Source organism: Nanorana parkeri, unplaced genomic scaffold (assembly GCF_000935625.1).
Source record: "Nanorana parkeri isolate BGI_ZX_2015 unplaced genomic scaffold, ASM93562v1 scaffold475, whole genome shotgun sequence".
Taxonomy (NCBI): Eukaryota; Metazoa; Chordata; class Amphibia; order Anura; family Dicroglossidae; genus Nanorana; species Nanorana parkeri.
This window is the reverse complement of record NW_017306743.1, coordinates 224,265-250,297: the sequence shown is the minus strand read 5'-3', so window position 1 is coordinate 250,297 and position 26,033 is coordinate 224,265. Positions and strand designations below refer to the sequence as shown.

General features: G+C 44.7%; 1 protein-coding gene across 4 annotated transcripts in view; it reads left to right on the top strand.

Moving 5' to 3' along the window:
• The window catches only part of FLNA (filamin A), a 90,006-nt gene that overhangs the window by 7,887 nt on the left and 56,086 nt on the right, over positions 1 to 26,033 (top strand). For all 4 annotated transcript variants that reach the window (XM_018560709.1, XM_018560708.1, XM_018560707.1 and 1 more), the window contains exons 2-3: positions 24,154 to 24,402; positions 25,710 to 25,807. In XM_018560709.1, coding sequence (XP_018416211.1) covers positions 24,154 to 24,402; positions 25,710 to 25,807 — 347 coding nt within the window. The remainder of the gene's footprint in view (positions 1 to 24,153; positions 24,403 to 25,709; positions 25,808 to 26,033) is intronic.

The window sequence follows — 26,033 nt, the reverse complement described above, 5'->3', positions numbered from 1 at the left end:
TCTACCTGCACGATGCTGAGTGAACATTTCGAGACACCCCTGAGGTAGCCAGACACCCTGTTTGAGAGAGCCGGCTGTAGGCACCAGTAGCTAGAAGGCAATACAAGCCATCTTGCATGAGGGCTGGGGCTTCAAAGGTACCAATAATCTCTACTATCCTTTTACATCCCTAAAGCATTAAAAATGTGGAGTCCATCCAGAATGAGTGTTCCAGTTTTGGTACATACCGGAGAGCTACTTTTATGACTGTTTCCTCAAGGAATCCCGGATGAGATTGGCATTTGTCCAGTTGGGAGTTTTGGGTATTCTGCCCACCTTTTTGTGTTTTAGCATTTCCTGTTAAATTTCCCATAATTGTGAGGACCCCTCGTAACGGCCACAGCAGTGCTACAGATGCCCCATCACTTTTCTCTGAGGGAGTATAAGAAACATTAAGGAGGCTTTTGACCCCCCTAGACCTGCAAAATACCAGTTTTGAGTGAAGTGGGCCAATTGGCATGTCTGTTGTGGGCAAGTGTATTTAAACTGTATGCAATATTGAAATGCAGGCACCCACACATCTGGATATTTAGATATTCTGTCTGGGACCGCCTCAGAATAAGTCTGATCTAGATCAGTTTTCTGTGGCCTGAAGTGCTGTAAAGGGCCCCGTGTTGCTCACCACTATGCTACCATTCTGCCTTCTTACGACGAGTTGTATTCATTCATATGCTCTCTGCTGTGTATGCTTCTTACATCCAGCCTTTCCTTAAACTAGACTGCCAAAATGTCTGCCTATTCTTGCAGCAGCAAACATCCTCTGGACCCTCACATGGTCCTTGGTGGCCAGCACAGCTTGTTACGTGAAACTGGAGAGTTTTGGCTGATTGTCCCAGGGCAGACTGGGAAATGACCACATGGCAGCACCGCACCCATTCTTCAGTTCTCCAAACCTCTGCTTGAGCAACCACCGCTCTGCTTTCTCCGTGCACATTGTCCTTACGATTAGCAAATACCATGACAGGCAAGCTTAACCCTTTGTCTACCTTGTCACAGCTATGGGTGTATATAAAGGCACTGCAAATTGCAGTAACTCCAGACAAACTTATCACAATAAATTCCGGTCTTCATACGAGGACAGATCCATGAATGAGATGTTCTGACACTTCATACATGTCTGTCTGTACTTCTGCCTCACTCCGTAGACTAGACCCTGAGCACAGTTGGAATGCTTTTGAGTCAGTAGTTCCTTAGTGTGCCAGAACTGTACAGAGGTGAAGCCCCCCCCCCCATTTCTGCCTTTAGAGCAGATGTTGCATCCTTGCTTTAAGCAAGAACTGTCCTGCAAGAGGTCCTGTCACAACGTAAAAACATTTCATGTAAAAGCACAAAACTATTAATGCTTGCAGTGTCTGCTCTTTCAATAAGCTATTTGTTTATTCACTTGCAATTTCCCTTTTGAACTAGAAAACGACTACTCCAGGAAGAGTCAATTCCTTAGCACTCTTCACATCAAGAGCCCTCTTCACATCAGAAGTCTACCTGCACGATGCTGAGTGAACATTTCGAGACACCCCTGAGGTAGCCAGACACCCTGTTTGAGAGAGCCGGCTGTAGGCACCAGTAGCTAGAAGGCAATACAAGCCATCTTGCATGAGGGCTGGGGCTTCAAAGGTACCAATAATCTCTACTATCCTTTTACATCCCTAAAGCATTAAAAATGTGGAGTCCATCCAGAATGAGTGTTCCAGTTTTGGTACATACCGGAGAGCTACTTTTATGACTGTTTCCTCAAGGAATCCCGGATGAGATTGGCATTTGTCCAGTTGGGAGTTTTGGGTATTCTGCCCACCTTTTTGTGTTTTAGCATTTCCTGTTAAATTTCCCATAATTGTGAGGACCCCTCGTAACGGCCACAGCAGTGCTACAGATGCCCCATCACTTTTCTCTGAGGGAGTATAAGAAACATTAAGGAGGCTTTTGACCCCCCTAGACCTGCAAAATACCAGTTTTGAGTGAAGTGGGCCAATTGGCATGTCTGTTGTGGGCAAGTGTATTTAAACTGTATGCAATATTGAAATGCAGGCACCCACACATCTGGATATTTAGATATTCTGTCTGGGACCGCCTCAGAATAAGTCTGATCTAGATCAGTTTTCTGTGGCCTGAAGTGCTGTAAAGGGCCCCGTGTTGCTCACCACTATGCTACCATTCTGCCTTCTTACGACGAGTTGTATTCATTCATATGCTCTCTGCTGTGTATGCTTCTTACATCCAGCCTTTCCTTAAACTAGACTGCCAAAATGTCTGCCTATTCTTGCAGCAGCAAACATCCTCTGGACCCTCACATGGTCCTTGGTGGCCAGCACAGCTTGTTACGTGAAACTGGAGAGTTTTGGCTGATTGTCCCAGGGCAGACTGGGAAATGACCACATGGCAGCACCGCACCCATTCTTCAGTTCTCCAAACCTCTGCTTGAGCAACCACCGCTCTGCTTTCTCCGTGCACATTGTCCTTACGATTAGCAAATACCATGACAGGCAAGCTTAACCCTTTGTCTACCTTGTCACAGCTATGGGTGTATATAAAGGCACTGCAAATTGCAGTAACTCCAGACAAACTTATCACAATAAATTCCGGTCTTCATACGAGGACAGATCCATGAATGAGATGTTCTGACACTTCATACATGTCTGTCTGTACTTCTGCCTCACTCCGTAGACTAGACCCTGAGCACAGTTGGAATGCTTTTGAGTCAGTAGTTCCTTAGTGTGCCAGAACTGTACAGAGGTGAAGCCCCCCCCCCCATTTCTGCCTTTAGAGCAGATGTTGCATCCTTGCTTTAAGCAAGAACTGTCCTGCAAGAGGTCCTGTCACAACGTAAAAACATTTCATGTAAAAGCACAAAACTATTAATGCTTGCAGTGTCTGCTCTTTCAATAAGCTATTTGTTTATTCACTTGCAATTTCCCTTTTGAACTAGAAAACGACTACTCCAGGAAGAGTCAATTCCTTAGCACAGCTGCCTTCTAAGGACAGGTTCACACCATTTTCTGGACCAGATCTGGTTCGAAAAATGGTTTGAACGTAGATAAAATTTTAGATATTTTAGATACTCCTGAGGAAAACTATTGCGGAGCTCAGTTTCTTCATGGATACAACACGTGTTTCACAGTGACGTGTTGTGTCCAACAGCATTATAAAACTGCTGCCTGCAGATGACTACTTATCCAGAAGCTTCCCACTCACAGGAGTGATGAGTCTACATGCATTGTGGTGCCGTTCATTCTCAGTGACGCCACAATATACAGGTGAAACTCGAATAATTAGAATATCGTGCAAAAGTAATTGCAGTAAGTGCTGCAAAAGGGGCCCAAACCAAGTACTGAGTACATATGCATGCTTGTACTTTTCAGAGGTCCGATATTGTTCTATGTACAATCCTTGTTTTATTGATTCAATCAATAAAACAAGGATTGTTTTATTGATTGAAAAAAAAAGTAGAATATTGCATGCAATCAATTTGATTGCATGCAATATTCTACTTTTGGTTGTGGATTTGGGGTTCTTGGGGTTTTCATGCGTTGTAAGCCATAATCATCACAATTATGACAAATCACGGCTTGAACTATCTTGCTTTGCATGTAATGAGTCTATCTCATATATTAGTTTCACCTTTAAGTTGCATTAGTGAAATAAATTAACTTTGCACGATATTCTAATTATTCGAGTTTCACCTGTACATCAAATCAATTTGCACCAACATACGGCTAAATACTTTTTGCATGCCTTGTGTTGCATTGGCCAAAATATCGCAGGTGTCGACTGCTCATCCGTAATGAATGGCCTTCCGTAACGCAATGCTTGTAGAAAAATGGGCAATAAGGTTGTGTTCACGTTGGTCCTTTTAGCACATGTTTGTAATGAGCAGCAGATAATCTTTAGGTAGATGGTATAAATGTTACGACTTGGTGTATTCTGGGTAGGAAAAATTAAATTGGTCTCAGCTAATGCATGCAACATGTCATTAACACAACAGGCACAGTACAGAACAATCAGGACAGTGTATTCCTCTATGTAGTTACTCTAAAACCAAGAGATTATACAAATACTTTTTTATAGTTATCTAGTTGATGAGAGAGATTAAAAAAAACCCAAAAACTATCAATCTTGGATCTTAAGTTCTACGAAACCAAGTTTGACCACCTACTATTCACCACATACATTCCAGCTGCATCAACACAAACTAGTTAAGTCTCCCAGCTTAAGTGGTGCTAGCTTGAGTAGCAGTCTCTCCTGCATGCTTTTAGAAGAACCCCTGTTTGGGGAAAACGGGAGTCTCTCTGCAGAGGGATGGCACGCTGAGCCAGACCTGACCAATCAGCAGAGGTTAGCTAACCCTATAGCTCTGCATTCAGCCAAACCTGCGCTCTCTGCTGACTGGAGAGCCCTGACTCTGACCTGAGCGGGTGTCTCTGTAGAGACCACTGCTCACAAACAAAAAGCAAGGGTCCTTCATGCTGGCAGGGGACAGGCTTTTCTTAGGTTGTGGCAACTTTCTAAAAGAAAATGAAGACTTTGAACACTTTTTTTTATTTTTTATTTTTAGGGTTAGTGTGAATTGATTTGCGTACCTCCCCAGATGTCTTTCTCATTTATCACAGTTAACTATTTAAGAACTATCTTGCTGCTGAACTGCCGGTGGGATACATGCTGGAATTGAGAGATGGCAATCTGAATGGAGAGCACTCATTAACTGCATTCACCACTCTAACCAGTGCAAACACATGTTATACCCAACTAATTGCTACAGCAGGGGGCATAGTGCAGGTTTTGTGGCATACATGCCTATCATTGGGAGGAATACTTAATTCACTTGTACACGGCCTGTCCAATAAGTCACCACCTGGATTTAGCTAATGCAAATAAGTCAGCCTTTCATGGGATAATGGGTCAACTGCCAACCTTAACTTTACCAAATGACCCTAATGGCACCGGCATATTCCAAGATGACAATGCCAGAGTGTTTCAAGGAGCGTGAGACTTCATTTTCACACATGGATTGGCCACCACAGAGTCCGGACCTGAACCCCGTTTAGAAGCTTTGGGATGTGCTGGAGAAGAGTTTAGGTCGTGGTCTGACTCTCCCATCACTACAAGATCTTGGTGCAAAATTAATGAAACTCTGGATGGAAACAAGTGACTTTGCGTAAGCGTATTGAAATGATGACATGGCAAATGCGTGCCGTAATCCAAGCAAACTGTCTGGTTAAACTTTGTGGGCAGGAAGTGATGAGACCTCTCCTAATAGACCCAGGATGGCAGTACAAACCCAAAAAGGGTTCTTACCCTGTCTCGCTCTCTCAAACTAAAAGTTTTGGCTGGACATAGACTTTGGATACTGAAGTAATAAAGCAGAAGCTTTTGTCATGCCAGTGGATAACAAATTTATTTCAAAAGTGAGATTTAACCGTTGACTTTGGGTAGATGACCAGCCACCCTTTTCTCCAATATTCTGTGGCACAGTCTACCCCTCTGCTTTGTATTTCTGCTCTTGTGCCAGTCTAGGCTTTTACACACACCAGAGACTCTTGGCATTCTTTCAAGTGCAGCAGCTGCCGAATAATCTGCTGAGTGGGTCGTTTTATCCCAATGTCATGGCAACAGCAGCCTCTGGCGTCCTTTTCCCTCCACTCTGGACCCACAGGCAGCCTGGTCAGAAACCCGTACACCTCCTTCTCGAAGACCGAGCATAAACATTTATTTAAGGCATTTGCAAGTTTTTGATCAATTGTAGGTGTCGAGAGCAGTTCTCCCTCAAAGAAGCATGTAAAGCCTTTGGTGATCAAATCAACAGCCATGATCTGAAGATATGTGGCACACGGCTCACATTTTGATATGAACCACAGGTTTCTTGTAGCAAGACTCTGTGGGTTTCTATTTGACTAAAATACACTAAAAGTCACCTTAAGAGTCGGGGTGGACATATTAATATGGTATTGAGGAGCTAGCATTTCCAATCCAGGAGCTTGCAGGTTTTAGGTGTCAGCTACATTGAGAGATCCTCAGTTAGGCTCTCTGTAATTTTAAAGTAGCATTGGCTACCTGTTTCCTGGGATTTGTCCAGCCCTGCCTTAGGGAGACAATGATCCTGTTCTGTAGCATAATACAAGTGGTGGCCTTGTAAGGAAACCTCTTTGTGTGGTCATGAAGTCGCCTAAGTGTGAACCTAGCCTCAGGGTCTCGGTGAACAGATCCTGCAAGCTCCATCTTATTGGAGAGCTGCATGTTCCAGTCTCGCTTACTGTAGACGAGTCATTAGTGTAGGCAGAGCAGTCTCCAAACAGACCACAGAAAGCATTGTCAGACCTCAGTCTGTGTACAGTGTGCTGCGGAGATACTTGGCTCAGCACGGGCTCGACAGGGTGTGGCTGGCGGAGGCTTTTTTAGCTCTCGTTATTGATGCTGCTGAGAACAAGAGTGAAAACAGTCCCTTTTTGTTCAGCGTAAAAGCTGATTTTAGAGTTCTTTGTAGTGGATGCCTGCAGTTAAATGTTACAGCCTTTTAAAGCATGTAAGATGAGGTGTCGAACATATGAAAGCAGCGACACTTGGGGCTAGAAGATTTGTTTTTTTGTAGTATTGTTATAGTCCAAAGACTGGCTGGAAATGGGTATTGGGAAAAGAGGATAAAGAAATGGAACCCAGCTTTGTGGGGTTTTTTTGTGGGGCTGGGGTGTTAGTCACTAAAGGGTGAAGAGTTTGGAGAAGGTAGAAGTGAACAATCTAGGACAACTTGACTGAGCTGAAGTGAATTGTTCCAAATCGGCTATTTTGGCCTAGATTGTTCACTTTTCCTGCCTTCTCCAAACTTCACCCTTGAGGGCCCATTCACACCAGATCACCCGAACAGATTGTTTCCTGAACCCAAAATGTATCCCTATGCTATTTCTGGCCTCTGTTTACACCACTGCAGTCCATTCCAGACCAGAAAAATACTGCGGGTCTCATTTTGTTTGGTCTGGAATGCATGGAAACACATCACAAATGCACTGGAATGCACCTGAGCCTGATGCAAGCTCAAAAAAACCCAAAAACCCTCGAACGTGGCAAAACGCAATGCACTGCTTTCCAAATCTGGTCTGGAAAATGGTGTGAGCCTGCCCTCCGAATAAAACCCTTAGTCATTGCCGTTTTTCTGGCTCTCTAGCTTCAATACATTGAGATGGACCTCAAGTGAAATTGCAAAGTCTGGCGTGCTCATCCTGTTCAATGACTCAGGAATTTTAAAAGCCAGAAGGAAAAGGAAGCCAGAGAATGGTAATTGTCTAGAAGCACATTGACTGACTGGTTTCCTCTATAAAGATGGAGATGTATCTTTAAGGGCTCATGCACATAGGTGCAAATACAGGCGAAAAAAAAAGATGCCTGTATTTGCAGCCCCTGGGAGCTGTCCATAAAATGTTGTGGACAGAAAACGCTGTATACATGCGTAAATGCCAGTATCGGGGATGGCACTTGTGCAAAGTTCCTGAATGGGAAACCTCTGTTTGGGAACCCAGATTTGGCTAGAGTAGGAACTGGTTAAACCCAAACTGAACTTCCAGCTTCAATCTGTTAAATGTGTTCCAGGTGCAGCAAAACAAAAGGTATGTAAAGTCGGTTTAGTTTTTTTTTTCTTCTGAAAGCGCCACAGCTTGAGCAGTCCCCTGCCAACATCCCACAGAAAAAGACCCTTTCTCGTTTGCAAGCGGTGGTCTCTCTGCAGATGTTCTTCATGCACCCTGGTGAGCCAGAACTACAGCTGTCATGTTCCTGGTCAGAGAGCTCTAGTATGGGCCATGTTGGGCCTCTGCAGAGAGACTGCTGCTTCTACACAGAGCAAGGGTCCTTCTCTACAGCATGCTATTTGGCGGGGCTCTTCTACGCTTTCTAAAGAAAACAAATTGTAAGACTGTTTGTTTTTTAATGGACCTGCAATGCATCCAGCTTATTTGAACTGAACGTTTAGTTGGAATGTAATAGTTTTTTGCGGTTTATCACAGGGGAAATATTTTCACTTCCGGACCCAGAGTGAAGGGATGCACTAACCATAGTCACCAGAACATCAATTTACCCTTTATTCCTGTTTATGTGATGGTTGAAATGTTGGATTTCCCATTTGCACTGGAGGTTATGGCCACCGGCACCAATAAAGGTGAATCTCCCCAATGTGGACATAGGGTTTCTAACCAACCACTCGCTTTTAAAAGCCAATACTTTTCTTAGCCATGTTACCTGCCATGCTTTCTGCCCCAGTTGTCAAGAGCCAGAAACACTCCGAGCCCCCATACTGATGCCTGTATAAGACGGTAGGTTAGCTGCTTTTCCTTAGTTCTAATAATTTTAGAACCACTTCACCCTCTATTAAAGGTTTTTGATACTCTTACACTTATCTGATGGTAAATCTGTTTTTGTCAAGCCTTTGGCTTTTTTTCCTCCTCCTCCGTCGACCTTAGAGCAATGGGATGACTAAATCACTCCAGCCTACGTGTTGCTATTTGGCGGTGCCTTCCCGTGTATGCAGTTGTGTATACAGGAAATCCATGGTGGAGGAGATTAGATGTAGAGAAAAATATCTCTTCCCCCCCCCGACAAAGAGCTTGCACTTCACAGCATTGAGCCTGTGATTTGTCTTGTCTCTTCAGGATTTCATGTGATGGCACATTGCAGAAATCTGGTGAGCGTTGATCATTGACATTATTGTGGGTCTAGGAAGTTCAAAATGTCACAAATGTACGTGGTGTTTTGCCTGGACAAATAACAAACATACAGTTCTCCTTTGCAGTGCATCCACGTTTCTCAGTTTTGTCTCTTTTGTTAAAAATGCAAGTACAGAAAAACACCCCGTAATCTGCAAAAGATCAGTTGGGCCCATTTCACCCTGGCACCTTTAGGTCCGATCGAAGGAGAATCCATGCATGGATCCCCTGCTGATTGGAATGGACATCACTGTCTCAACAGTGATGGAGAAAACCTGAAATTAACAGACCCATGTTGGTCTATGGGGAATTCGATGTAAACGGACATGTTTGTTTACAGCCGATTACCCCCAATCCGTCATGGTCTTTCGAAACTGAACCCTGATCTAGTTTGTTTTTCTGGACCTGGCCAGAGTTGGAGGTAAAAGGATGCACGTCTGTTTTTCATATCCAGCTGCCCATAGTTGCGTTGGGTTTCTCATCGCAATGCCCGTGTGAAAGCAGTCTATCTACTAACTTGCTGACAACTGCATCTGCTGTACTGAAGTCCCAAAGTGCGGTCAACCCTGCTGGAGCTCTCCTCTATGGATTCCAGAACTTCTCCCCATTGTGTTATAATGCTTTGGAGGGGAGTAGGCGCTCTCTAATGCATCACTTGTATGAATCCAAATGATTTCATTCGGCCCGGTCCGTCTTTTGATCCAGACAGTACACCAAACCCCGTACCTTCTTGCAGACTCCATGAGTTGAGATGTGCAGCTTGGCCCAGGACACATCCTGTGATGGGATGGTGAAGGAGGTAATCTCTCTGCTTTCCTCTACTGTACCTTTCTGTTATGTGGACAATGGGGCCTGGATTGGCTGAAAGTTGGGTGGGTCATGCCTGAGCACTGACCAAGGGATTGCTGATATAAAGACAGATGCAGGTACTGTACTTATGCTAGTTCCAGATAAACCTACATTGACGAAAAATAGACTTGTTTTCATTATATTAGCCTACAGCTTTAAAGTCAATACAAATATTTGGATGCTAAGGGCAACAACTCATCAGGTGCTTGTGTAACACATTCCAGTTCGGCTTTCACCTTGGCTCTCAACACTGCAGCTTTTTTCTGGTAATGTCAGCCCCTTTTAGTGACACAAACTTTATTGGCCGGGTTGTTTTTCTGCTCAGCCTTCACTCTGTGGAAATGCCAAACTTGTTCTGGAGCCCTGAGGGCTGTGCAGTCGCTGCATCCTGAATGGAAACCTTTGTGTTAAGTATTTTCTTTCCTTTCTGTGGGTGAGATAAACCTGGCTCTGCTTATAGTTCTGGGAGATGTCCGAGTAATGCAGAAGCCCGGGATTCTAGTATTGGAGGCACAGGAGCCAATAACTGGTTTGGAGCTTAAAGGACCACAAAATCCCCCAAACCAGAATGCTTTTCAGTGTTGCCCTATGGCATACTGATATCTGGCTTTGAGTAAGGAAGGTGATCCGATTAAAGGAGAACTATGGGGGTTAGGGCTTTTCCCCATAGTTCTCCTAAGGGCAACGGGAGGACACAAACTAGCGTCTTCCTGTCACCCTAAGCTCGGTATACCGCGAGCTACAGCTCACGGTATACTGAGACGCCGCAGCTGAAAGGGATCCCGACAATTATGTCTGTATCCACCCAGCTGCGTGAGTGACAGCTGGCTCTGCCCCCTCCCTCGTCCGTTCCGCCAGTCAGCGCTGGAGGGGAGAATCCAGTCCCCCTGTCACGGCTCTCTGCCGGCACAGGAATCGAGAAGTGAGCGAGCGCCGGTATGTGTTCGCTCACTTCCTGATCTACTGAGCCGACCTGTGACAGTTTCATTGTCACAGGTCGGCTAGAACTATGAGGATGAGTGAAAATCACTCGCCTCATAGTTCTCTAAGGACACACCCTTGCCACAACTGTGCCATCTTTCTAGGCTGGCAAAAAAATGAACCACAAATGCATTATATGCAGAAGGCCTTCTATTATGCAATTGTTTGCCAACTACAGCTCATTCACACCGAAATGTTTTGCTGCATGTTTCCTGAAGCCTGACGCCGGTCAACATGAAGAATTCAATTCTTTCCAATGGTGCCTGTTCACACCCGAGCATCGCTGCTTGATGCTGAAAAACTACATGAGCTTTTGTGCCAGAGGCTCTAATTTTGGCTCCATGGCCTTTAATAGAAGCAACAAAAAAACCCACCTGCCGCCTCCTACCTAAAATAAAGATTTTTCCCAATTAACTTCTACACTTAGTTACACCAACGTATATAAAACATATTTGAAGTAGGCAGCGAAATGGATCTAGATTTAAATACTCCTAAAATACATAAAATATCATCTGAAAATGCTATAAAGCTTGCATAGCTGTATGTGAAAGTTATAATTGTACTTTATAGCACTTTCAGAGGATTTTGAATGTATTTTTAGGAGTATTTAATCAAGATCCATAGTGCTGCATACTTCAAATTTCTCCTCGTCTCCTAGCAACTAGCTTTCTGTTGGCTAAAACAAAAACGCCTGAAAAAATACTTGGTGTAATAACATGCAAATAGAGCTTTAAAATCCCCTGAAAAGTGTAAATGGGAGGGGGGGGCTAAAGCCACATAAGATGCTAATTCCCTTCTAAAGAAATAAGTGCAAGTCATTGAGGTAAACCTGCTACTTTGCTCATTCTCGGAACGTGATATGTTCTTAGACGCCTCTCACTCATGTGACTGGGTGAAGTGACTTTTTTTTGAAGAGACTAGCGACATCTTTAAGATCTTTGGTTTTAGAATACCTCACGTTTTGGTTTAGAAACGGTGAGGGTGGTTAGACAGGGTGGTGCAGGGACTGTCCATATGTGGACGCCATCATAAACATAGAGAATTTCAGTCTCTGAAAGCAATTTGCAGGAATGGCCCTGTCCGCACTTGCTCAATGAGTTAATGGGAAGGAAGTCGGAAAGGTAGGGGCTCCAATGCCATTGCTGGACTCTGAACAGGATACGTCTTCCAAACAAATGTGATTCACTGAATGGTAATGACTCCCCAGTGGCTCACTATGGTTTCCTCCTTGATCAGCTACTGTGCTGTGGGGCTTGATCGTGTTTTGGTATGTTTGTTCTGCAGAATAGGACACTGCTCAGATAAGAATTTTGATTTGTTTTTCTCCTTCTCACAAAGTTCCCAGACAGGTAAACTTGCCTCTACAAGACTGTGTTCTGAATAAACCAGGCAGACTCTTTACACCTGCAAGAGTGAGAGGTGGGCTTTTTGGTTTCCTCTGTACCACCTCACCATGACCTAAATGGTTGTACACAGGGCCGGATTTCCCACAAGGCTAACTAAGGCCCGTCTTCGGGGCAGCCGGGGTGTGAAATTCCTATCTTCCGTCACCCGGGACTTGTAGTTCTGGGCATCGGGCAGGTAGCTGTTTTCTACGTTTTAGCCCTGCTTTGGACAAGAGGGGCTAAATGTACAGCGGGGAAGCCGCCACTTGTTTTGTACAAGTGATCCTGGCAATGTCACCGAGATCACTGGTATGCTGCCTGCATACAGGGGGGCACATTGAGGAACCTGGCCTTGGGGCAGCAGAGTAAATCCAGCCCTGGTTGTACACCTGCAAAAGTTAGTCCCCCCTGATGTCACAATATGCTTCTTGGGATGCATGGGACTTGCAAGGTGCCAGACATGCATATATTCTAAGAATATAACCTATTTTATGCCAACAAAAATCTATACTAACAAATTCCATGTATTGCATTAATAGATGCATAGTACCACTTCCTATATCTCATGCCAGTCGTTGATTTACAGTCGTATAATTGGTAACGTTGCTGTAGAATGACCCAATGGGGTTCAAAAATGGGTACATATATGACGTAGACACTTAGAGGTGGGGACTGCTGCGTCAAGGAAGTAACATGGACTTTAACATGTAAGTATTAACCTATCCAGTGCTGGGTTCTGCTTAAATTATTATTTATTATTATACAAGATTTATATAGCGCCAACAGTTTGCGCAGCGCTTTACAATATAAGGAAGACATTACAATTCAAGACAAGATGGTAAGGAGGGTCCTGCCCGTGAGGGCTTACAATCTAAAAATTAGCAAATGCAAAATGCAGTAACCCCTTGCAGACAATCGGAATGTTTTTGTTTTTTTCTTGTGTAGTCAGATGTTTGCTAGCTGCTACGCGTAACTACTTTTTGCAAGTTGATGAGGGTTTTAAGGTTTGAGCTGTCCCGGATTTTGCATCCTCATGTAGACAGCCGGAGGGCTCAAAAGATAAAATCTTCCCTGCAGTGTTATTTGTACCTACATGCTTGTATGGCCCACCTTTTTTTTTTTTCCCCCCTGTTTTTTCTATGTACTTTTTAATGCCACTCCCAAATCTTGTGAGAACATGCTTGAAAACAGCAAATAGCTGAAGTGACAGTGTATACACAAAGTATTCCTGTGGTTCAGCCAGGAATGTACAATTTGTTTCCTCTTCTTTTTTTAAAGCGCTCTTCTGCAGCTGTTCCATGGAGCTGTCACGCTTGGCTGGCCTGATAAAGCCATGAGGGCTTATAGTTTAAAAGTCTTCTCCGTGTTCTGGAGTAAGGGCATGTATACTAAAGTGCCATACAGAATTTTTTCTTTGGGTGGGGGATAATTGGGTGTATGCAAAAAACAAACATGATAAAGCCCAGCGCTGGATTCCCCTCACAAATGCCTCGCCTCCTCCTTTTGCAGGGCTCTATTTTATACTCTTTTTAACCAGAAGATGGAGGACATCTTGTGGCAGAATAGAAGTACTCTGGAGAACAGCTCCAGATTGTAGGGTGGCATTGCAGACAAAATACTTTGGCTGAAGGGTCTAAAGGTTTATTGCTTCCGATCCTCACAGGGATTTCCCTTTTGCGTGTTGCATAAGACATTATTGGGAATAAGGGGACATTACCCCCAAACAATTGGGGTGCTAACCTTTCCCTACTTGAAATCAAAAATCTCTCCAGCTTTAGATGATGGTTTACGAAGTTGGGTGGAAGTCCTCTTCACCTAAAGCTGGCCAGACTTTTGTCTTGCGAGGGTTGTAAGGTAATTAAAAAAAAACTTACGATCTGCCCATCTTGGACAGGCAGATCGTACTTGCGATAAACGCAAGCCCGCCCTGCTGAGGGGTGGGCTTCCGATGACCGCAGTGCTGAACGGGCAGTGTGCGCTTGCGTACACCGGCACGCGCGGCATTTATCTTACTAACATGCCACAAACCCGCCAACAATCGTACGATTCTCTGCAGGTTTTCAGACATGTTCCTAAGATAAAAGTTGTGCGACCGTACAGTAGAAACGGTCACACGCCTTGCGATAATCGTACGATGGTGGGATTTCCCACGATTAACGCAAGGTGTGTGGGCACCTTTGCACTTTTAGCCCTTGCTTGGGTGCAACTGGCATAGTCGAGCTCCTGCAAGCTTTGCCAGACTGTTGGCCCTTGGGGGCAGCATTTTGGGATGTCTTCGGTTTCTGCTCTTCCACTGTAGACTCTCCACAACTTTGCGTGGAGAGATTTGCACTAATCTGCCACAGTTTTTGCACGTCTTCCTATTGCGAATCCAATTGGTATCCTAGCCATGCGAGAAAGACCTGCAACCTTGTGTTGAGACTTTCCTGACCAGTGCAAGAGTTTTAAGTAGCCAGTGGGCAATTGAACCATATTTGCCATTGGGGTAGGATTTCCCTTTTTAATAGGCTTTATGGTTATGTAAGCCGTCGTGCATTTTTTTTTTTGGTGTGCGTGTGCAAGTTTGCACATTTTCTGCAAGGATCGTTGCTCTTTATTGCTGATCTGTAAATGTAACGGTACAGCAGTAACATTCCTGCATTTCTATACAATATTTCAGTGTCTGTGCGGAATGTTGGGCATTGCTCAATAAGGTACATCGGAAATGGGTTGCTCTGTATTGCAGCAGCTGTGGCGCTCATATTACTGAGTCTTATTGCACAAGACATACCACAGTTCTGAATGTACTGCCAGGCTTTTGGCTTGATGGACCATCATTTAGAATATCTGAATCGGAAAGCGTTTTATTAAAGCTGGAGACACTTGCTTCTTCTAGTTGATATTTTTCTGCTGCTGATGGGAGGCGTGCACTAACACTTCATTGTAATAAGGTTATGCTTCAAGACCCTGCTGTCTTCAGAGGGGCCAATGGTGGCCCCTGTAGTAGAAGTTTCTGACTTACAAGAGGAAAGGTCACTTTTTTTGTATCCAGTAGCTGCCTTACCAGGTAGCTGTCATGCTTGTAGGCTAGTACACAACTTGGTGTAGACCTGTTGGTACTTCGAGGTGGCTTCTTTGGTGTCACAGGCCTTGATACACTGCCAATGGCCAGGAGGGGGGTCTACATATTGCTGTTTTACATGTTAACATTGTTAGCAGAGCCTTACAAGTTGGTATGTGGTCTCCAACCAGAGGTTGGGGTTGCTTGGTGGGAAAATGAAAGCAATCTTCAATTTTGCTTTTGAAAATGCTATTTTCAGCTCCTTGTCCAGTTTGTAAAGTGATTACATTAGCTAAGCTTGGGCTCCTTTTTTTTAAGTAAGTCTAGTTTTTACTGTCTTGGTGCAACTGTAGACCTCCAATAGGACATACATGATCTGCCTGGTGACAAAAGTTGACATCTTCAATCTCTAGGAATGTGGATTGCTATAGGCTAGGAACACCTCTGGTAACCAGACTCTTGTAACAATTTGTAAAACAATTTTTCCATGTAGCCGAAATTGAATGTAGCAAGAGAAGCTTTAGTCCAATGTCACTAGATCAGTCTTGTGGCAGGCGGCATTGCCTAATCACAGTGCAAACCAGTTTTCTGTCCGTGTGGCATTTCGGTGCCATCACCCAAGTCGACTATTCAAGATCTCCTACAAAACCCTGTTTTGAATGTCTCCGATGACGCTGGCTAGAACAATCCTTTTCGGCTGGAGGAACATATGATTTCACTCTGCATTCACTACGTTTGTTTTGGAGGCCCTTGTTCTGCATGGAAGTGGGGCTGTGACCAAGGCATTAATCTGCCCCCCTCGTCTCCTTTCCTGCTCCATCCCCCAAACTGCACAGAAAGGGAGGGAGCCGAGATTCCTGGCAGGCCGCATTTTGCTCGTGTTTGCCATATAAGGCCAAAAAATGTTGGAAAGTGCAGCGATTAGCAGAGGAGCCTGCTAGCCATGGAAGTGGCTCTGGAAGGGGTGGGGACTCCGGGGCTGTGCCTCAGACCCTTCTGATTCAGTCTGCTCTTCATTTCTCGACTTTAGTTGGCCAAGTTACCACTCGTAATGCTCAGAATACCATGCCACTGTCTGCATAAAGTACCTGCACTGCAATCCTGCCTAGTAAACAGTGCAGATAACGGGGCCAGCAGATGGTCTCCGATCAGGGGAGGACCTGGTGTGGTGTGTGTGGGGTTTTTCTTTTCCGCTGTATACCTAAGTGAATTTTCTGAGCAGGGTGTGGTGCTGTCACAATGCTGTAGTGTTGTCAGATTTTCCTGAGAATCTTGCTACAGTTTTGAGTTGTGAATAGTCCAGAGGGTGAGAAGTGTGAAGAGGCATTGCAAGATGTGCTGATAACGGTGTATGCTTGCAGAGTGAACCGTAAATATAAAACTAATGCTGCTCTCTAATGAAGAGCTACAACCGAACATTTTAGCACACTGAATTCTGCACGTGGTTTTACATTAAGTTGTAAACTAGTACAGGCTGCTTTGTAATTTCGTGATGTATGGTCACCAAAATTGACATGCTCGCCTCCGTAATGTAGGTTGTAAAGTGTGGGGTGGTTTTTGCACCCAACCCTTATACAGGCATGCAGCCTGGGTGCCCAGAAAATGGAGGGAAGCGTGCAACCCACCTTGTACCCTACCACTCTACATGCCTTTCAACATGGGCGGGTAGGGGGGGGATGATTGCAAAGCATCCGTTCTTGCAATATACTCTTGTCCCAATGTTGGACTATGGCCATTTCCCCCACCCCTGTACACTATAAAAAGAGGTGGGCTTATGGTGGAATCTAGAAACCCCTGTTATAATAAGGGGGTGACCAGTTTTTCACCCCAGTAGGAATACAGGGGTACATGAACACCCCCTTACCCATTCCCTTTAATCAAATGAACACCTACTTGCCAAACTCTTAAAATGTAAGTCTGGTGATGTTCACGGAAGTAAATCCAGCACCAGTCAACACCCAGTGAGGTAATCCACGCCAATCATGACGTCTCATCAACTGCTGATCCGTACATGGTGCACTCCTTCCAGTAAATGTGGTTCCTGGCTGTAGTGTAAAATATTGGCAGGGGACATGGTTTACCAGATAGGTAATTGACCCTAACTTGGGGTTCCTGCGAGGCTTGCTGCGAGGGTTAACTCCATACCGCAATGTAGAGGAGGACATGATGTCATAAAATATCTAGAATACAATGTAGACCCAGTCTAGGGTAGCAAAACTTCAGCTGCTCTGGAACTACAAGTCCCATCAGGCATGACTGACAGCTACAGGCGTGACTTTCTGAGGCATGATGTTTACTGTAGTTTCACCACAGCTGAAGGGTTGAAACTTTGGCTACCCCTGATGTAGACCCGGTCTGGGATGGTTCTGCATTGACAGCTGATTATCATGTGGTGGTCACTTAATGATCATTCGTTCCGCATTCGTTCATCTGTGAAGTGCTGCTTTCATAACATGGACATGGCGAGGAAATATTTACATATCGGCATTCTAAATTTGTGGTGAAAGGACGCGTTCCCGGAATGAGCCTTATTTTGGGCTTTAAATGGCGCCTGAGAGTTACAGATAGGGCTGCAACAACTAATCGATGATTGAAAAAGTTGTAAACTTTTTCAATCATCGATTTAATTGGCTTCTGGTTAGTTGGCCCTGTTCACGGCTCCACACACGCTGCGCGTCGCACCTCCTCCCCACCTCACGCTCGCCGCTGCCAGACCCGCATCCACACGCCACACCTCTAGCGCAATGCAGAATACCGCCAGCTATAATGTACTATTGCTGGGATTTGTTGTATTCCTCTATAGCTGGTGGTATTCTGCATTTCGCTGTATAATATATTATTGCTGGAATTTGTTGTTCTCCTCTGTAGCTGGTGGTATTCTGTATTGTGCTGTATAATGTATTATTGCTGGGATTTGTAGTCCTATATAGCCGGTGCCATTCTGCATTCATTGCTATATAATTTTACACTTTTTTTTAATTTCACTATATTGCACACCATACTTCTTCTTTTTTTTTTTTTTTTTTTTTTTTACTTTCACCCCTCCAAGCTTGCTCCTGTGATGGACTACAATCTCAATACAAACTAGTAGTCCCATCACTGGAGCCATTTTTAAAAATGCATTTTATTTTTTAACTGATTGAGTTAGATTAATCGGCTAATCGATTTTGAAAATCGTTAGCTGCAGCTCTAGTTACAGAAGCTCCGTTCAACTATCCTGGAACTGTTCTTGTGCCAAATGTGGGAGCCACAGTGCAGAGCAAAGACACACTCACATAGATCCTTAACAGCAGTCATTACCGTACCAGTCCCTCGGCCCCCTCGGCAGACACCGCTCTCCGGAATCTGCCATCTCCTGTGTGCACAGTGCCCCAACATGATAGGCCCTCAGCCTGCTACTGCGCATGCACAGGATTTCTGAATAAGAGTACTGGGCAGTCTGCTCATTAGCAGAGGGCCGATCACATGGACGCTGTACACCCAGGAGACGTGGGCAGATCCTGGAGAGCGGTGTCTGCCCAGCTGGCTGAGGGACTGGTACGGTAATGACTGCTGCTAAGGATCTATGCGAGGGGAACGAGGTGCTTGTAGGGTGGGGGTCGTGTCACCATATTGTCAGATATGTTTGGCCGGGCTCAATGCCAATCGGCATCGAGCCGGCCAAACAGAATGTAGTCGGCCTCCCGGCAATAAAGAAGCCCGGCAGTGGGTAATGACACGCTTCCTGATTGCCCGGGAAGCCGGCTCTATGCTACCGGAAGTACCAATATCGTTACTCGATACCGAAAACAGTATCGGTGCATTCATAATATAATATAATATTATAATATAATATGTCCTCCTGTGACCCAAAACTCTGCATATAGCAGGCTATTGCCCACTATATGCTGACAGCGCAGGGAAGCACTGTATCCGGGACAGATCCCGCTCTCTGCAGGGAGATTGGAAGTGAGCAATCAGTGGTATGTGATCACTCAGTTGCCGATCAATAGAGCTGACATGACTGTTTCAGTGTTACACGTCGGCTTGCATTATGGAGATGAGGGTATCACTCTCCCCATAATTCTCCTTTTAATGTAATATACAAGTTACTGTGTGTACTTTAAAGGGGTGGACATTCATATGGAATTCAGGAGCCAGTTTTTCCATGACCACTAGAGAACGTCAAAAGTTTGGCATCGGCTGTCATTTAAGGAGCATTGGCTACCTGGCTCATTGGATTAGTCCAGCCCTGTGTCAATGCATCGGATAGGTCTGCATGGACTGTTAGTGAATTAACCCCAATGTGTACCTTCTATTATGCTTGTCAAATCTGTGATTACTTATTAGTTGGTCCTATTTTGTAACCTCTGATGGGCCAACTCAGGATTCCAAAGGGAAGAAGCTGGTCCTGACGGGTCTTTTATAGGCAATGTTTTTTCCATTTGAAGTGCTCAACTGTCTCTTGGGTTTTATGTATTTGTTTTTTCTTTTTTTTTCTCCCTGTAACTTGCAAGCATTACAAGCTGTGGTGGGAGTAGGAGGCGGAGGAGCCTGGGAAAAATCACTTTTGGTATCGGCCTGCCAGACTTTTTGGGCCATATCCACAGTGAGCAAGTAACAGCAGGAAAACATGCAGCCCAGTAGCGGCGCAGGCCATATACGGGAAAACTTTTCTATAGTCACATTGACTCACAAGTTAGACATCTCAAACGTTTCCTCTTGTGCTTTATTCACACTGACCTTTAGCATAAACCCATTCTATAACATTTGTGGGCAATGTTCCTTAGGAGGCAGTCCGCAGAATCTTTGTGTGTAATGTATAACATCATTTATCGTTTAATGAGCATTCAGGGGCGGTAAAATATGCCAGTCTCATTTCTGGACTTTTTCTCATACTGTCCTGTGAAGATTTTTCACATTTCTCAACAAAAGTTGCCGTCATCCAGGAAGATCTACAAAACATGCTCACTGCGCTTAAAAGCTGAACTTGAGGCAAATGGCTAAATCCTGATAGGGAGCTGTAAAGCCTACCAAAAGATTTGTATTCTGTCCACCAGTCTGAGGGTTTTACAGGTTTATTGCACAGCCCTGATGGAGCAAGAGATCATATTGTTTTGTTCTACTTAAGTTTTAATATATATGGGTCTTGTCCCTCCTCCATAGACGGGATAGCGAGCCATAGACGGGATAGCGAGCCATAGACGGGATAGCGAGCCATAGACGGGATAGCGAGCCATAGACAGAATCCCGTCTATGGCTCGCTATCCATCAAATACTGAGCTGCATTAATTTGGGTCTCATATTGTGTAATTTTACCATCCCCTTCATATGAGTAATATTGCTTGTCTTTTCGGTTTAGTGATCTGTTTGGAATGGTGATTTTAACTTTTTTTTTTTTTTGTTTAAATTTTTGGGGAAAATGCCGTAGGAGGTATGGGAGGATTAAACCCCTGCCAGTTAATTTTTTGGGATCTGTCTTGCATGGAGTACACTTTCCTATCAGACACATCAAAAGTTGGGTGAATTTTCTATGTAGACAGTGGTCACCAAAGCAGGTGCCCCATTGGAGGACCACCACAAAAGGGTAAAGGGTTTGGAGAAGGCAGGAGAAGAACAATCTAGGACAACATAGCTGAACTGGAAAGTGAGCTGAATTGGAGCATTTTTTCCAAAATCTAATTTGGACTAAATTGTTTGGGTTTCCCACCAATTTCAGTCTTGGTGAGTGGTCATGAAATCAAATAGAGGAAGTAGATCTCCCGGTAGGGAACATATGGCAAGAAAAACTTGACCTGCCTTCTAACCCTTTCCTAGTCCATCCAAAACTAAGCTTTCGCTGGGCATACACTTCAACTTTAATTGCCACTCTTGCTCAGATTTGAGCCATTATGCTCGTTGACTGATCTAGTTATGAAGATTTCAGAAGGAAATGCAATTTTAAAGCCAATGGAACGGAATTTGTTATGTTTAGCCATATTTAGATCACGGATGAGACCATTTCCTAGCTTACAAAATGGAGGAAGTTGTAGCTCTTCCAAGATGCAGGTTGTCGGCAGTCAACTATTTCATGTGCTGATAGTTCAGTCTTTCCAAACATCCATCCTTGCTGAGAGTTTGGCTCTTTCCGTAATGTTCTTTGAGCACTTTTTACTATGCTCCTGCTTCTGATCAGTGTGTTGGCTTCATTTTTCTTGCATATGCTCTGTAACTATCTTGTTATGAAGGGCTTGGGAACGGTCCCAGTTGTGACTTTGTGAGCTGTGGGGTTTTTGTAAGATTTTTATCCCCCCGCCTCTTTCCCTTTTGATTATCGCGTTGTCCAACCTACATTGGCTAAAAACCGTGCATGTGTTAAATGCATTAGGCCAAGGTTCGGGTGTCTTCATTCTGTGCTGGTTAGCGTTCTGAAGTCTTTCAGTGCTCCAAGCGAGCTTCAGGAAAGGCTCGTCCCTGACTAGCTGGAAACAATTAGCAAGCCTTAAACATGGATGTTGGACAACTGGCTTCTCTCCACCTTCTTATTTGAAGTCTGGCAGTGTATATAATGCTGCTCAGACTGGTGACACATGTTTTTTGTACGGTTTTATGTGTACAGCCTCCAAGTTCAGTTCCCTATTTAATCACATGGTGGCAACGATCACTATGCTATACCTTGGAACCTTTAAAGGGTTATTAAACCCTCAGCAGTTTTTTGCATATGCTAGCAAGCAGTAGATATATACAAAAACATAGTTAAAAACTTACCTGTGTCTCCGCCGCGCGCTCCCGTCCAAACATCTGAAGATTCCCGGGTGGCCGCAAGGGATCTTGGGGCATGCGCACTTCAGATCTTCGGCCGGGAGACAAGGAGAGACGCAAGGTTAGCAAGTGCAGCAGCATGCACCCGCACAGACTCCGTGGGACAGGAAGTGCCAGGAAAAGGAGTCGCCGCTGGATCGGAGACCGGGACCAGCACTGGAGGGACTCTTGAAAGCTACAGGAAAGATCAGATCAAGAGGCATCATTTAGGACAAGTCCTTACACTATTTTTTTGGGGGGGAAATTTAACCTTTTTAATGTCACTTTAAATGGGGCACGAATACAGACCTCTCTGGCTCATTCAGACACATTTTGCCCTTTGTAAGGTTACTACAACATACTGTTCAGTGATTGGTCACCTAATAAACTACATGTCTCAGTATACCCAATCGGCCAAGGTGCTTGTTCCCTTACCATCTGTGACTGTTCTCATTCATTCAGGGGATGGTATCTGTAAATAATAAAAATAATACTAGACTTGCTGTATTTTTTTTTTTTTTTTTGAGGTTTCGCTGGACATCCAAACAGCCTCAGTTCTGAATTAAGAAAGCTGGTCAGATGACCAGCGAAACGTGTTCAAGAAAAATACAGCAAGTCCAGTAGCCTGGTTTTTTTCACTGACCTGTGACCTAGCACGGGACTTTTTTATTTCCTTAGAGCTGGGGTAGCTAAACTTTGGCACTCCAGCTGTTGTGAAAATAAAAGTCCTATAAGGCATTGCAAGACTGCCGACCACAGGCATGGCAGAGGCGGATACATGATGGGAGTTGTAGTTTCACCACAGCTGGAGGGCTGAAGTTTGGCTGCCCCTGCTTCAGAGGCTGGCAATGTGCTTTCGCCTTAATGATTTTAATCGGATCAGAATCCTTTTCATAGTAGTTAAGCCCACAAACAAAATTATAATGAATTGCAGCTTAGATGTGCTGGCTACATAAGGGTTTTGTTTTGTTTTTGTTTTGTTTCTTTCTGAACTCCATGCACAAGCTTTAATTTGAATATATTAGGCAAAAGGATATAAATCTACTTTGTGTGCACCAAATGCCTTTGCCAAAAGTTATTACCTTGTACAAGTAACCTCGCTGTGCTGTACATGGCCTAAGCAGAGCTGTGGGAGGGACCCAGCAGGCCCCACCCACTGCCTACAGGAGGGGCAGAGACCGGACCGGTCATCCTGCACAAGGAGAGAGCAGCAGTGACCGATCTTTATTACCAGAAGCTCAGTGTCTCAATGGATTACTGCACAGATCTGGAAGAAGTGCACAAAGCTCACAAACATTCCAGGAAGAATACACAGGACTCTTCTATTTTAGATATTTGGCCATCCCAGGGGTCAGCTTTACGTTATCAGATATATAACACTTTCAGTTATATATTCAACAGACCAAAAGGGAGCAAATAAGATTGTCAGGGCTTGCATACACTTTAAGCCCACGAGAAAAAGGCCGGCACATACAGCTCTGTGCTGCGTGCATGGCCGTATCGGGAAGCTCCTGGGAATGACGGGTGATGTTTGTGATTAATACGCAGCCCCTGTCCTTCTCTATGGGAGTACGGGCCATGCGCTCACCCGCCCTGCACGTCAGTGCGGGTGAGCATACTTGTACGCTGACGTGATGGATCCTGTCTGCATCCGAGCCGGGGACACCCGCACCTGTACGGACCTGCACTTGGGGTGGGCGGCGTACGGCCGCGTAGTCCCATAGAGGACGGGTTGCGTACATCACACGCAGCACCTGTCCTTCCCGGGAGCTGCCCGATACGGCCGTGCACGCATCTGTACGTGCCGGCATTTTCTCGTGCGAATGAGGCCTAAGGGTTAACGCAGAGTTGGTCATGGTCAAGGTCTGGCTTAGTCTTCTTTTGTTGGATGTTTTCTGTCTGACATGCTCTGGAATTATCCGGGGTCTTGCAATAAATGTATCACTTGGATACTTGAGGAAATCTTGCCGACTCAGACTAAACATTGTCTGAGCTCCACACATCCTTGAGGAGACAGATATTTGTTCATATGCTGAAACTGCAAATATTTCTACTTGAGTGGCTGGCCGGCCATTTTCCTTTTTTAAAATGGAGGGTTTGATATATAATTTTATTTTAATATCTTGTTTTGAAATCTAAAACCGCCTTTCTCCAAGTTGTGGTGCTAGGACTCTGATGTGAAGGGGGAGCCCCACTTTATTTTTTTTTACATGGGGCCCCACCCATGTATGGGGGTCCCGGTCTTAAATTGGGGTGCCTTGGGATTGTGCATGCTTTTAAAGGGTACCGTGACTGGAAAAAGGGTGGAGAAATGCTAATCTAGAATACACTAAAGTAATAAGGTTCTACTTGCCAATGGTTTAAATGCATGTTGACAAAATTGCTTACAGTAGTTTTTTTTTTCTTCTCTCTCTTCCAGACAGCAAAGCTATTGTAGATGGCAACCTCAAGCTCATTCTGGGTCTCATCTGGACTCTTATTCTGCATTATTCCATCTCCATGCCCATGTGGGATGAAGAAGAGGATGAAGAGGTGAAGAAGCAGACGCCTAAGCAGAGGCTTTTGGGATGGATCCAAAATAAGCTGCCCCAGCTGCCCGTGACCAACTTCAGCAGGGACTGGCAAAGCGGCAGAGCTCTGGGTGCCCTGGTTGATAGCTGCGCTCCTGGTAGGTATAGTAGTCCGATACGATGGCCAAGTCCTAGGTGGCATTGCAGACGGGCTGATTTCGAAGCTATTGAGCTGATTTCAATGTTAAGAATTGCATTTAATCTTCTAAATATTGATGAAATGTATATGGAAATAGTCTTGCCTCTGTACAGCCAATAGATGCACCCCTCTTCTTGAACAGCAGCCTGGTATTCAACCTCCACTGCAGCAGCACAGCTTGATCAAGAACTCTCTAGTCTCTGACTAGACAATGAACAGGCAGCAGAACATGGAGGTCATCCTTGCTCTCCTACTGTCCGCATGTGTATTGCAGCAGAGTTTGACGGCTTCTCCACGCCATGTCCATTGAGCTGTATGTTTCTGTACACCACCACACGTGTGTTGTGAAGAGGGCACATGTGCAAAAAATGCTAATCGGACATGGTGTGAACAAGCCCTGATTGGATGTTACTGGATTTTCTCCGTCTGACTGCTAAAGTACATGGGGTTGGATGAAGCAGATTTCAAGACCAATTCGTGTACATTAGTTGTAAATGAAAAATGCATTAAGGTGCTTTAATGTATAAGTGCAATCATTCCTAATCTGCCAAGACTTCAGCTTTCTAAAAACAGCAGTTGTATTTGCACTCTGCTCCAGGGCCATATAATTGGTCTACAAGCCTGTTCATATGAACTGTATCCCCAGCTTTCTGCACACTACCAAAGTTCATAATGAATACTTGCTGAGTGCACAAACCTACATCCAATGGGTACATCTTGATGTTATTGGAAATCTGCATTTCTTGCTAAAATGCATATAAAATTGCACCTGAAGTATGTCCCAAGCTCCTGCCAGTACTGGTCGCATGACTAAAAGCATTGGCATTACATTGCGTCTGTGCTGAAGGGGAGGATAGGTTTATCTACACACGGATGCTGCCCTTTAACAAGGGTTGCATGACCAAATGCTGAGTTTTATTTTGGTCATTTGAACATAATTATCTGCAGGAAAGTTATTTCAGCCTTGTGGTTACTCTTTCCAGTAAGATGGTTCAAATAGCCTAACTTTTAAAAGGTCTACCCCATTGTAAAAGGCAATGAACCTCTGATGCCCCCATGGGCACTCTGTGCTGCATTGATGTACCTGTATGTGGAATACCTAAAATGTTCTATGTCACTTGTCATATACCTGCCCTTCCTGAGCCATAGCCTATGAGCTGGGAGTAATTGGGAAGGCAGAGGGGGTGGGAGGACTAGGAGAGAAGCATCTAGCAGCCCTGAGTATGTTGGTGGTTTGTCAATAATCAACCTTCTGATTTTTGCCAGGTCTGTGCCCTGACTGGGATTCTTGGGACACCAGCAAACCTGTGGAGAATGCGCGTGAAGCCATGCAGCAGGCCGATGATTGGCTGGGAATTCCTCAGGTAAGCCAGCAGCCTATAAATGTACTACACAGTGAAGGGGTCCCAAAAAATGATTGTGTATCTTTGAAAATTGGAGCTCATGTTAAATAACGTACCTCCTAGGCCAAGCCTTATCCACCCTATCTTGCCTAGGATCTGGGATGCACCATGTGTTGGTTGTGCCCCAGCACATGTGGGAACGAGCTCTCTTGTATTCAAGACCACCACCACATACATGATGCACTCT